The 14,212-nt window shown below is 52.1% G+C and overlaps 1 protein-coding gene and 1 long non-coding RNA gene across 8 annotated transcripts in view; one reads left to right on the forward strand and one right to left on the reverse strand.

Annotated features, from left to right (window-relative positions):
• The window catches only part of LOC146830547 (E3 ubiquitin-protein ligase RNF31-like), a 325,057-nt gene that overhangs the window by 99,466 nt on the left and 211,379 nt on the right, over positions 1-14,212 (reverse strand). For all 7 annotated transcript variants that reach the window (XM_085604763.1, XM_085604765.1, XM_085604766.1 and 4 more), the window contains 2 exons: positions 11,211-11,433; positions 10,856-11,107 (listed from right to left, as the gene is read on the reverse strand). In XM_085604763.1, the coding sequence (XP_085460889.1) occupies positions 10,856-11,107; positions 11,211-11,433 (475 nt within the window). The remainder of the gene's footprint in view (positions 1-10,855; positions 11,108-11,210; positions 11,434-14,212) is intronic.
• Positions 1-14,212, forward strand: part of LOC146830548 (uncharacterized) — a 126,839-nt gene that overhangs the window by 23,222 nt on the left and 89,405 nt on the right. The gene's annotated exons all lie outside the window — the stretch shown is intronic.

The raw sequence follows: 14,212 nt of genomic DNA on the forward strand, positions 1-14,212 counted from the left end.
TGCCAGGGATTAGAAGTAGATTTTGAGTAGAGCCTCTACTCATGGGAGTCCCAGGGGCTTAGAGTCAAAAGGTAACCACATCCTCCGGGGTTTGTGAGGTTGCTGGCCACAAGAGATGCTGGGTTGGAGCAGGAGCAGGTTCGAGGATCGACAGGCCGGTAGGCCTGGGGCCAAAGCAGTTTGTGTCTTCCTCTTCTTAGCAGCTGCAGGGCAGGTCTTCTTTCTTCTAGCTCTTCTTCGGATTTTGGAATCTGGAATCTGGGGAAGGAAGGTTCAGGGTGCCCCTAAATACTAGATTTAGTGGTGTTACAGGTAGGTGAAAGGCAGGGACCAATAGGTCCCTGTCCTGGGGTGGGTACACCCCCTAGCCTGCCTCTCTCCTGTGGGAGGGGGGCAGTAGCCTAGTCCTGATTGGGTAGGGATTCCCATCTTCAAGATGGCGAGAGCCCGGGGATGTGCTTCACCTCGCCTCCCCCACCTGAGGGGTGGGGCTGGCAGGCTAGCACACCTCTTGTCCTTATTTGGGGTTTCCGGCCAAGCTTCCCGCCAGAGTGGGGGGTTGCAGTGGCCTGGTGAAGCCACAGAGGCGGCATGCCTTCGAGGCTTCCCCCTGCCCATCCTGGGGGAGGAGATTAAGCACCTCGCCCAGGATGTGCATTGTTGCAGGCCCAGGAGAGCAGGGGCTCTCCTACGCAGGAGTCTAGCAACATGTCTGCTGTGTGGCAGCCTCAGAACAGACGTGGATTGTGGGTTAGGTTTCAGGGGGCCTCTCTAAGATGCCCTCCGTGGTGCTTGGTACATTAAATCCCACACTGGCATCAGTGTGGATTTAATGTGCTGAGCAGTTTGATACCAAACTTCTCTGACTTTAGTGCTGCCATTATGGTGCTGTGGAGTTCGTGTTTGACAAGCTCCCAGCACCATGTACTCTTAAATGGCAGCACTGCACTTACAGGGCCCAGGAATGGATGTGGGTACTGTAGGGGCACAGGGCTCCTGCCTCTGTGCCCACACCACTGGCATAGGGCACCCAGCTAGAGGGGTGGCTGATGTATGCCAGGGCAGTGTAGTTTGTGGGCATGGCACACAGGGATGTGTGCCATGTCGTCTCTCTGTTTTGTCTTGTACCCAGACACTCAGCCTGCCAGGGTAGTGTGTGGGTGTTAGGGTACAGGGCCTCTAAGGGGGGCACAATGAGTGCTGCAGCCCTTAGAGGCCTTCCCTGGTCATAAGGACCTGGGTACCATTTACCAGGGGCTGACATGTGGCCAGGGTTTGCGAATTTGGTTTTGAGGTTTTTGTTTAGGGAAGGAACATAGGCCCTGGGCACCTGATTGGCAGGAGTCCAGGGCACACTCAGTCAAAGTACAGTCAGCATTTCAGCAAAAGATGAGGGCATACCATGCAAGAAAGATGGCACTTTCTCACAGTGGACGACATGATGGTGGACCTGCGGGTCCTGGTGGAAGTGGGGGTGGTGGTGGTGGTGGATGTGGTGGTGGTGGACGTGGTGGTAGTGGCAGACGTGGTGATGGATGAGGTGGTGGACATGGTGGTGGTGCTAAAAGGTGGTGGTGGACGTGGTGGTGGTGCTAAAAGGTGGTGGTGGTGGTGGACGTGGTGGTGGACATGATGGTGGTGGATGTGGTGGTGGTGGACGTGGTGGTGGGTGTGGTGGTCGTACTGGACGAGGTGGTGGTGCTGGATGTGGTGGACGTGGTGGTGGATGTGGTGGTGGGGGTGGCTGTGATGGTGGACGTGGTGGTGGATATGGTGATGGACGTGGTGATGGTGGATGTGGTGATGGTGGGGGTGGGAGTGGTGGTGGTGGTGGATGTGGGGGGGTGTATGTGGTGGTGGATGTGGATGTGGTGGTGGTAGTGGACATGGTGGTGAAGAACGTGGCTGACGTGGTGGTGGACATGGTGGTGGTGAAGGACTTGGTGGACGTGATGGTGTTGGACATGGTGGTGGGTGTGGTGGTGGTGGACGAGGTGGTGGTGCTGGATGTGGGGGACATGTTGGTGGTGGACGTGACTGTGATGGTGGACATGGTGGTGGACGTGGTGATGGTGGACGTGCGGGCGTGTTTTTAATTAGAAATACATGGCACCATATAGATAAGAAACTGCTTTGCGACAGTAGCAAAGCAGGCGAGTCAGTCCGGCTCGGAGGCCAAAGGGCGTCTACAGAAAACCCTTATTTCCAATGGCAGCACACCGTTTAGCATAAACTGACGCCAGCCAATGGAAATGAGGGGCGGGGCTTGAAGCCCTCTTCTGAAAATCCCTGTAAGCAATAAATCTTGCAGTGCGAGCTCCGCATGTGCGCAGCAACGCTAGGCTAGACCTAAAAAGAAAGAAGGCAGCTTTACAGAGAGGGTGATTGATAGGGAACAAACATTTTTCAAACGCTTCGCATGCTCACATTACGACGTAACAAAAATAAAAGGAGATTCATGATGCCTTTAAGCTGCCACGCAGAACCCACCAAAAGGGAAGCTTCGACAAAGACGAACATGAAACTAAGAAGAAAATAGTGCCTTTGACACAAACAAACAAGTTACTTACCTTCGGTAACAATGTATCTGTAAGAAACATTAGTTAGTTAGATCCCTCACCTTTGAATATCCCCAGGCGTCAGGCTGGATCCGGAAAGATTTTTGTAGCAATACTCCTTGCGCGTCGCTAGGCGCCGTCTGTGGCTCCGCGTCCGTCGTCGGCGCCGGGATGACATCGTCGGAGTACTTAGACACCGCCCTCGTGCGCTGACGTCAGTTCTTGTACATAGCTTTCCGCGCCAGGAACGCAGAGCCATGCAAGTGACCGACACCGGTGCCAAAAAAGTCTAGGGGCCTGAAAAGGATAACCTTAACCCTAGATATCAGTTCGCAGAACGGGGAGGATGGGTGGGTTGGTGAGGAATCTAACTAACTAATGTTTCTTACAGATACATCGTTACCGAAGGTAAGTAACTTGTTCATCTGAAAGAAACAAGTTATTTAGATTCCTCACCTTAGAATAGATACCCCAGCAATACCAACCCCGGTGGTGGGTCTGCGAACCACGATCACACCAGAAAGTCCTAGAGAACAGAACGGCCTAAGTAGCCATCTCTCCGGACTTGGCTATCTAGACAATAATGCCTGTCAAACGTGTGCAGTGAAGCCCACGTCGCCGCCTGACAGATGTCCTGCAAGGGTACTCCCCGTCCCAGGGCAGTAGTAGTCGCTGTGGCCCGGGTGGAATGGGCTCTCAGCCCAACAGGAGGGTCCTTTTTTGCCAAAGAGTAACAAACCTTTATACACGAAACGACCCACTGTGAGATGATCTGCTTGTGTACAGCTCTCCCCTTCTTAGCACCTACGTATCCAACGAAAAGTTGGTAGTCCACCCGGAACTGTCTGGTGCAGTCCAAATAAAAGGAGAGTGCACGTTTTGGGTCCAGACGGTGGAGCCTCTCTTCCTCTTTGGAAGGATGCGAAGGCGGAAAGAAGGTGGGCAAGGTGACAGATTGCCCGATGTGAAAGGGGGTCACCACTTTCGGGAGAAAAGAAGGACGAGTCCGGAGGACAACCTTGTCCGGATGAACAGACAGAAAAGGAGGCTTAGATGACAGAGCCTGGAGCTCACTTACCCATCTAGCCGGGGTGATAGCTACCAGGAAAGCAGTCTTAAGAGTGAGAAGACGAAGGGTACAATTGTGAAGAGGCTCAAAGGGAGCGCACATCAGAAAGGTCAAGACAAGATTCAAGTCCCACTGAGGCATTACGAAAGGGACAGGAGGGAACATGTGGGTAATGCCTTTAAGAAAATGTGAAACAACAGGGGACTTGAAAAGAGAGGGCTGATCAGGAAGCCTCAAGAATGCAGACTGCAGAAAGATAACATTTCAAGGTGCCCAGAGCAGAGCCCTGCTGGGCCAAAGAAAGAAGAAAGAGAAGAACCTCAGAAAGAGGGGCAGAGAGGGGGTCCACAGCCTTTGCTGTGCACCATGCCACAAATTTGTTCCACCTGCAGGCGTACACCGTTTTTGTGGAGGGACGCATGGCTGCCAGAATGACATCACAGACTTCAGGAGGCAAGTTAAATGGCATCAACTGCCGGCAGTCAATCTCCACGCATGGAGGTGGAGGCTGGACAGGTTCGGGTGGAGGACCGTCCCCTGTTGCTGCAACAGAAGGTCCTCCTGAAGAGGCAGACATATCGGAGGATCGATTAACATACTGAGTAGCTCGGGATACCAGTACCTTCGTGCCCAATCCGGAGCCACTAAGATGACTTGGGCCCGGTCGTGCCTGATCTTCTTCAGCACTCTGGGCAGAAGTGGTATAGGCGGAAAGGCGTACAACAGACCGCAACTCCACTCGCGACGAAAAGCGTCTCCGAGCGAGTGCCGCCTTGGAAATTCCAACGCGCAGAACTGCTGACATTGCGCATTCTCTTCAGTGGCGAATAGATCTAACCAAGGCTATCCCCACTGCCGAAAGAGGCCTTGCGCCTCGTCCGAGTTGAGACGCCATTCGTGATCCATCATGCACCAGCGGCTGAGTTCGTCTGCTCTGGCGTTCAGAGAGCCCGCCAGATGGTGAACCACCAGGAATATGCCCTGGTGTTCCAGCCATGTCCAGAGGCGCAGAGCCTCCTGACAAAGGGTCCACGACCCGACCCCGCCCTGTTTGTTGCAGTACCACATGGCGGTGGTGTTGTCCGTGAACCCCTGCACGACACTTCCCTAGATAGTGGGAAGGAAGGCTTTCAGTGCAAGTCGGATCGCTCTCAGCTCCAGCAAGTTGATATGGAGTTGAGACTCCGCCAGAGACCAGAGGCCTCTGATCTCCGCCTCTCCCATATGGCCCCCTCATACCAGGAGGGACGCTTCCGTCACTACTACATGCTTCGGTTGGGGTAGGGAGAGGCATCTGCCCTTGACCCAATCGCGGTCCGTGAGCCACCACTGCAACTGTTTCGCAGTGCCCTCCGAGATCAAGACATGGTCGGACAGGTTGCCTCGATGCTGGGCCCACTGAAACTTCAGGTCCCACTGCAGAGCCCGCATGCGCCACCTGGCGTAATGCACCAACAGGATGCAGGAGGCCATCAGCCCCAGAAGCTGCAGCACCAACCTGACCGAAAACCAGGATAGAGGCTGAAAGATGGGAATCAGAGCCTGAATATCCCGGACCCGCTGTTCCGGAGGATAGACCCGGAACTGCGCTGAATCGAGAACCGCTCAGATGAAAAGGAGCTTCTGGGAGGGACTCAGATGCGACTTCGGCACATTGATGGAGAACCCCAGCGAATGCAGGAGGTCGGCCGTAGTCTGGAGGTGGGAGACGACTTGCTGGGGCGAGCCCGCCTTCAACAGCCAGTCGTCGAGATAGGGGAAGACTGGAACCCCTATTCTGCGCAGATGAGCTGCGACCACCGCCATCACGTTTGTGAACACCTGAGGGGCACTGGTGAGACCGAAGGGGAGCACAGGGAACTGAAAGTGCTCCTGACCCACTGTGAACCGCAGGTAACGCCGGTGGGCCGGCAGGACGGGGATGTGAAAGTAAGCGTCCTGCAAGTCCAACGCTACCATCCAGTCTCCAGGATCGAGGGCAGCCAGAACCTGAGCTAGAGTGAGCATCCTGAACCGCTCCTTCCGAAGGAAGGCATTGACGCTCCTGAGGTCCAAGATAGGGTGTAGGCCCCCTTTGCCCTTCTTGGGAACCAGAAAGTAGTGGGAATAGCAACCACGACCTACTTCTGGCCCAGGAACGCGCTCGACGGCCTCTTTGGCCAAGAGGGCCGTAACTTCCTCCTGCAGCAGATTCAAGTGATCCTCCGACATACGGTGGTACTGTGGTGGCATGGTTGGAGGGGTCGTCTCGAAGGGGAGGGAGTAGCCCCTTCGGACGATCTGCAGCACCCACCTGTCCGAAGTGATGGACCGCCAGTGGAGCAGGTGATGGCGAACTCTTCCGCCCACTGGGGTGGGATGGGCCTGAAAGCTCGGACTAGGAGGGCTTTGAGGCGGATGCTGCCGGGGTGGATGTGGACTGACCGGCACGTTGTCCTCCAATACCGCCTCGGCGGAAGCCACGTCCACGTGCGGGTTGGTTTTGCGGCCGGTGGCTAGGCGGACGTGAGGAGGCGCCCCTTCCTTGGCCACGAAAGGGGCGGAAGTTTGCAGCCGTGGGGCCGAGAGACCCAAGGACTTGGCCGTAGCCCGGGAGTCCTTGAAACGAGCCAGCGCACTATCCGCCTTCTCACCAAAAAGGCGAGTGCGATCAAAGGGCATGTCCATGAGAGAACTCTGGACGTCCCCCGAGAAAGACGTGGACCGCAGCCAGGCGTGGCGCCGGAGCGCCACCGTGGTGGAAATCGCCCTACCCAGCGAGTCCGTGGTGTCCTGTCCACACCGAATAGCATGCCGTGCTGCATCTCGCCCGTCAGCAAGTGCTTGAGCGAGTCGTGACCGGACCTCCACCGGACACTGGGGCAGCACGTCCTCCACCATATCCCACAGAGAGTGGGAGTAACGGTCCAAGAGGCAAGCGGTGTTCAAAGACCGCAGCCCCAAACTTAGGGAAGAGAACAGTTTCTTCCCGAACTGTTCCAACCTCTTGGATTCCCTATCCGGAGGAGCGGACGGGAAGGAGGACTGGGAAGTTGAGGCCTGGATAACCAGACTCTCGGGGGTGGGGTGTTGGGACAAGAAACTGGGGTCGCCCGGAGCAGGGCGGTGGCGCCGGGCCACGTTCCGATCCACAGGAGGGACTGTGGAGGACTTGGACCAAGTGCCCTGGAGAACGTCGACGAGGGCCTCATTGAACCGCAGCAGAGGCTCAGTGGAGCTTGCTGTCGGTTGAAGCACTTCTGTGAGGACGTTAGTCCTCACGGCCACAGCAGGCAACTCTAGCCCAAGGGCTTCGGCCGCCTTGCGCAGCACCACTGAAAAAGCTGCACCCTCCTCCGAGGCCACAGTCGGAGGAGAGATGAAACCAGCGTCCGGAGAGGTGTCCAGACCACTGGCATCCCCCAGTTCGTCTGCCCAGTCCTGGGAAAGATGGGCCTGTTTGGCCAGAGGATCCTCAGATCCCTCCCAGTCGCCCCCGTCATTCGAGTCCTGATAAACAGGAGGAATAATCGGAGCCGGGCGGTAGATGACTTGCTCATCCATCGGCGCCGGCATCGGGCCCGGAACGGGGCTAAACCGGGGAATGGCGTCGTCCGGGGACGGCGCCGGAGGGGGAACCGGTGTCGGCGCCGGCGGAGGAGGCATTATGAGGTCGACCGGCGCCGGCAGAGATCCAGGGCTGGATCCCTCGGTGACCTGCGGCGTCGGGCCGGAGCCGTCGACGGCGCCGCCGGCACGCGAGGTCGCCCAGTCGAGCCTGCGGGGCCCGAAGGCGCGACGGCAGGCGTCGACGGCGGAGCCAGGCCTCTCATGGCCGAGAGGAAGGCACTGACTCCCGCCGGAGTCGCGTCAGTCCCAGGGGCCAGTGGGTATGGGGACAGACGCGGCTCCTGCGGCTCCGACTGAGCCGCGGGGGTGGGACCACCTTGACCCTCGGCCGAGTCGCGCGACCGACGAGGGGAGTCCGAAGAGCGGTGTCGCCTCTTGGACTTCTTGGAGCGCTTCGACTTACCCGAAGAGCCCGACGAGCGATGATGGTGACTGCGGCTCCGCGACCGGTCCTTGGACCTCCTCCTGGACCGGGACCTCGAGCGGCGCGGAGCCGAGTGGCGAAGCTCGAGAAGCTTGTGTGACCGCTCCCGCCTAGCCTTCGAGGTCAAGGCCTGACAATCGAGGCACGACTCCGCGTCGTGGTCGGCCCCCAGGCAGTAAAGGCACCAGCGATGGTGATCCGTCACTGACATCAGTCGATGACAGACGTCACAGGCTTTAAACCCAGGCATCCTACCGGCACCAACAGTCGAGTCGACCAAAAAGAGTCAAAAAAGTTAGTCAAAAAGTGACTAGGGGTAAGCTCTTCCCGGATTGGCGCTTACTGGCGTGAAAAAAAGAAGAACTGACGTCAGCGTGCGAGGGCGGCGTCTAAGTACTCCGACGACGTCATCCCGGCGATCACGATGCCGACGACGGACGCGGAGCCGCAGACGACGCCTAGCGACACGCAAGGGGTATTGCTACAAAAATCTTTCCGGATCCAGCCTGACGCCTGGGGATATTCTAAGGTGAGGAATCTAACTAACGTGTTACTTTCAGATATATAAGCACCAAATTGGAAGGATACCAGTAGTGAGGTGCAACTCCGTGGGAGTATAAGTGCCAGTACAAGTGTCCAGGAAAGCCCTTTTTAAAAATGTGCTGGACACTGGTGAAAACTAGTTAGCCAGCTATATGATGGCTTCACTGGAAATAGGGATGTTTGGTATCAAACATCTCATATTGGTAAACTCATACTGAAGCCAGTGTTGTATTTCCCAATACATGCACCCAGACGGCACCTTAGAGGTGCTCCCTGAAAACCGACCAGCTTCTGGTATGCTTGCTGACTGGTTTCAGCCAGCCTGCCACCAGAGATGCTGTTCTGACCTCCTAGGGGTGAGAGCCTTTACTCTTAGGAGAGCCAAAAGAAAAGCCTGTCAAGGAAGATGGTGCAACACCCCTTCCCACAGAATGACCTTCTGATTAGCCTCCTTGGGCCAGTGAGCCTCAAAGAAGCTGCCTCCTTTGGATTGTGAAACTGGCTTTCCCCAAAGGAGAGGAAGCCACCCTCCCCTTTTCCTGAGCCCCTCTGGCACCAGGACAGGCAGGAAAATAAGCTAGTCAAGTAGGCGTGCCACCTCCAGGCTAGTACCACCCCTAAGGTGGGCTACTGTTAGGCGGACATGATTTTTCCGAAGTAGCCATCTTTGTGATGGCATACTTAGGAATTCTGGGACAGTGTTATGCCCACTTCCAACATGAAGTGGTCATATAGGGGGCGTAGTGACGCCAAGAGTCAGTAACCCATTGGCTACTACCCTACACTCCCCTAACGCCCCTAAATTCAGTATTTACGGGAGTCCCTGGCAGCAAAGAGGCAGATCCTGATGACTTATGAAGAGAGCGGACACCTAAGAGTCACACAAGTAAAGAGAAGAAGCAGCTGACCGTGTACCAACCTGGCCGGTCTGTCTGCATCACTTGTTGAAAACTGTGCCAAAGTCGACTCTTCCTGAAGCTGTTGACTCCAAAAACCTGGGTGGCCTGCCTGCCTCTGAAAAAGACTCAAGACCTCCTGTGAAGAGCGGACCTGTTCTGAAGAAACTCAAAGAAAGACTCTGAGACCTCTGGAACCACCAAAATCTGACACCAGAAGTCACCAATGCACCAAACACCTGCAGCTAGAGTTGAAGTGGGCATCAGTGACAATAAGGTCCCCCAGCCCTTCAGTAATGGAGTACATCGCAGTTTCACCGGTACTGGACTTCCTGACGTTGCCTGCAGCCTCTGTACGCAGGCCCCCTCAACTGTGACTGCTCTGGTAAAGAAAAACCCGACACCTTAGGACACCCCTGCATCCGTCACACCGGAGTCTTGGAGAAGAAGACCAAAGGTATCCCCGAGCATCGCATGGCCGAGCCAACTTGGTGGTTTAGTCAGACTGGCCTCCTGACCAGAGCCTGCAGCCTCTTTGAAATACATTGGGCTCCCGATGCGGTTTTACTCCCTGCACCCGGCCAACCCGCTACCGTTGGTGGTATACTGTTGGTGTTGCCTTGGACCTTGCCCACTACTCACCTTAACTCCTGGAGACTGGTCTACTAAGTCGCTGTGCTATACCTGTTTGCAGAACTTGTTCTTCCTTCGACAGAATAACATTGCAGAACTCAGAAATTGCAGTGTCCACTTTTTAAACTGAAAAGAATTCATATTTAAAAACGTGCTTACCCGAACGATTTTATTCTGATGTCTAAACATGTATAAAGATACTTGCTATTTTTATAAATTGGTGGGGATCTCCTTTATGAGTCGTGTGTGTCATTTATTGATCATTGTGTTTATTTGCAAATGTGTTGCACTCCTCTACGTTAAGCTTAAGGCTACTCGACCACACTACCCCCCCTAATGGAGCACTTCGGGATAGCACAGCAAGTTCCTGTCCACTCATTAGGAAACCCTGGATTCTTTACACAGTACATCAAAACATCGGTAGATCACATAAGGAGCCAACTTCCTACACCCCAGGACACAGAATGGGTAAAAAAAAAATATATATATATATATATATATATATAGGCTTTGCAAACACTTGAAAAACACCAATTTTATCTATGTTGGGGGTTAAGTGCCTGAATAAACAGTGATAAGCATGCATTTTAAAAGGTTTGGAAAACAAAGAGAAAACACTACTGAAAGCCACAAACAATAAACACTGAAAAGAGGACAGCCTACAATACCACTGACATATCACAGAGAGTGGATATACCTCTGCTCGCGTTCAAAAGATTTGAAATGCTGACGCCACAAACAGCAGAGCTAGCCCTCAGGCTACGTATAGGGCACAAGATGAAATAACTTCTCTTCAATGTCAGACCACAGAGGCCTTAAACGTTTAGACACTAGACATCAGACAAATCTTTCAGGTTTCAAATACAGTTAATCTTGGGCAAGAAAGGTAGCTTTCACGTTAAAGAGACTTGGAGATTCTTTCATGTCCTCACACAGCAGAGGAATCACTCCAGGCACAGAGATCTGAGACCAGCACTGCATCTCACTTGAGATACGTCTTGCAGCTTCAAGCAGCACAGATACTGCTTTGGGTACAATGGCCATACAAGCTTGGACCTTTTGCGCACAGTGTATTTCCAGGCTGGTTTTTCTTGAGATTGGAGCCTGCGCATCCTATTCTTACCCGAATCATGCTGATGAGTTTGGCACCGTCATCTCGGAGCTTCTGCTGTCCACTGAACTCCTGCTTCCCACTCACTACATCTGGATGACCAGGCTGGTTGCCGATCTTCAGCTCCTCTTCTCGTTGAGCTATGGTGGGCAAAGCGGGTGTCTGGTTGTTGTCACCATGTGCTCTGGTGCGATTACACAGTTCACAAACACTACTTGGCATAGTGTTCCAGAAAGTGCAGTGTTCACAGTCCCAACCATTCATCTGCAGGTCAGGAATAAAGGTTTATAGAACAAACAGCCAGGTGCAGATCTAAAAAACCAGCAGATACTACAGCACACGCAAAGATTCACCACAACTCTCTCACCTCTTTGTCTGCAGTCACCAATAGACTGGACTCCAGAGGCTGTGGTTGCGGCACCGTTAAGCGCGGCTTCCCTGCCAAGCGTAGCCTCTCACACACTACGCACAATACAGCAGTACCCTCGTTTTCAAACGTGCAAGCCTGGCAACACCAGCTAGCACGGCCTAGCTTCTTCCCCTCCGCCTCTGGTGCTGGGGCAGTCTTGTATCCCATTAGTGTTCTGGGACTGAAAAACAAAAAATAAGGAAAGGGGAGGGTGAAAGAGAAGGATGAGAGAAGGGGAGAAAAGAGGGCAACAGGATGAAAACAAGCATTGGCATAGCCAATAGGTCTCGCCTTTTGGACCTTATAAGTGTTTAGCCATGCAGCTCATTATCCTGGGTGCTGTGCCACTAGATTGGCATGGTAACTGACAATGCCTTTTATTTATGTTTTGGTTTCTAAAATATAAATAAAAGGCATTGTCATTTTCAATGGCCAACCTGTTGTGGCTGATTGTTCTGTAGGCCAGGCTGACCTTGAACCGCAGTCAACAGTTCATCTGGGGGAAAAAGATATTAGATAAGACAAAGATACGCTTGGCTATTACTTTACAGGCTGCATAAAGATACACAGGGCTCTGACAATAATTTTGATCTCTAGCTCTTTATCTGCAAAGGATATGCTGGTTTATCTTTGTTTTGTAGGAATGTCAATACAACAAGTAACATCACCTCATAAAACAAGCCTGAACTATTGGCTTTGTCAATGGTTGTTAGCTGCATAAGGTAAATAAGCAATAACAATGGCTTCCTTTGTATTTTAAAATGATTCAGTTCTAATATGACGAGACTGTGAAAGAACTATAATAAGTTTCTTTGAAGTTACATCAAAGGCAGTGAAGAGTGGTACAGCTGCAGAGTGTATTTTTGAATCTAATAGGCACAGCAGCACACCAGAATAAAGTCATACAATACGTAATCCTGATTCATATAGCGATATTCCACTTGATAAGATTGTGTCCATTTAACTGTGTCAAATAACACAGAAAATGTACAAATAATGATCCAATTCCATGTCGAGATGTCAATGATTGAGTTTTTATTCCAAAATCACGTAACAGCCGACGCGCGTTTCGCCCGCAGGGCTTTTTCAAGGCTCCAAAGTCAATTTTTCTTTCATGTATATAGTATTCCTCACGAAGAAAAAAACTCTCTTCATTGTAATCCTGTCTCACAAATTCCAATATAGGCTATCAAATGCGTAATAATGAATCCAAACACCATCGGTCTGGGCTTTAAAGTTGCAAATTGTTTACAATGTCAGGGACCATATTACGTCCTCACTGTCGACTGTGCTGTATTCCAGCAGCTTATCTCCCTATTCTCTTCAACTTATTGGACACAGTTAAATGGACACAGTCTTATCAAGTGGAATATCGCTATATGAATCAGGATTACGTATTGTATGACTTTATTCTGGTGTGCTGCTGTGCCTATTAGATTGATTCAAAACATTTTTGGACTAGATTGTAGTGACAAAGAATATTTTAATACTTTTGATGGATAAGTATTCAGCACTGTATTTGCACCGAATACTATTGTTCAGATTATTACAATTGAAATTCTACGATATACGTACATTTGATGATGTGCAGATCAATATAGCATATCCATGCATTTTCTTTATGTAACCAGAGTGTATTTTTCACCCTGATGGTGAGGGCGATAATGGAGAGCCTAATAGGGACCCGTTTCAGCACCTGCCTTTTAGAACTGCCGGCAAGACCCGGCCCACTTAAAACCCAGTGTACAATATACTGAGCGTAAAGTCGACACATTTTGAATCTTCACTAGATCCATCGCAGAGAAATGACATTATTTTAGACCCATTTTTGGTCTGGCATAGAGACAGCTTTAGCTTGTTCGCCAGCCTCATATTGACCACAGCATCATAAAAAATGCTTCAATATATACAAACATACGTAGGCTTTTTATTAGCTGCTGTACCTTGGCAGCTGAGTCACTTCTTCACCTCTATATTTGTGTAAGGTTTTACGTCTATTGCATATGTCTGCAGAACAAGCCCAGGCTGCTAGCCGTCTACCAGTGCGGAACATGAACAGGAATGAATAGCATTCCTGCTCTCTTCTGGCTGCATAATGGCGGCCATCATGCTGCTGCCGTGTTTCAGTTTCGCTTTAGTGAACTGGGCGCACCACTCCCGAGTGACCAGAAACCATCCAGTCATTGTCTCGGGATCCGCATAAGCAAATGCTCAGGAAGAGGATTTGTGTCGATCAGGGTATGTTTGGTGCTTCGGGGGTGGGGCGCTCGCAGACGTGAATGTGCACGAGGAGTACGCACTAGTGTATGGATGAGTGTTTACATGTGCCTCGCTTCCCTTTTTTGGCTATTTTATTTGGCTCGGTGCACTTTGTTTGAAAAGTATGGAGTATGTGTTCCTCTACGGTCCCGAGACAACACGAGTGCACTGGCTGGTCCCATTTAGATCTTCCCCTGTAGCCAAGTGTCGCGCTGCCACAACGCAGGCATTACATGGAAAGTATTATTAGTTTAATGAATGGGCAAGTGATATAGAGGCACACAGCTACACACTAACTACCCCGTCAGTGGCCTCATGTCGATACCATAATGCTGCACGCTTTGCAGGCTGGCAGCACCTTAAAACCATTTATTTTCAATGTATTTTTAATTGCGCCCATGCCAATCATTTCGTGTGAATGGTTTTCAGAAGCGTAAGACCATCTCACTTTAACCCAGGCCCAGTTCTAGCGGGTGGGCCGGGTGGGCCAGGCCCACCCACACAGGAGCCTTGGCCCTCGCAGTGAGGGCTTGAAGGCAGGCGCGCAACACCATGGGGCTGAAAGTGCTTCACTCGTGTGTCAGCCCGGGCGCACACACACAGACAGTTATAGAGATTATTAAAAGACCATTTACATGTGAACAAGGCTTTGGTTTTTTTCACCCCTTCATCTCCACATGGCGAAAGGGTCAAATCCTTTC

This window comes from Triturus cristatus, chromosome 5_1, assembly GCF_964204655.1.
Source record: "Triturus cristatus chromosome 5_1, aTriCri1.1, whole genome shotgun sequence".
In the NCBI taxonomy this organism is placed as follows: Eukaryota; Metazoa; Chordata; class Amphibia; order Caudata; family Salamandridae; genus Triturus; species Triturus cristatus.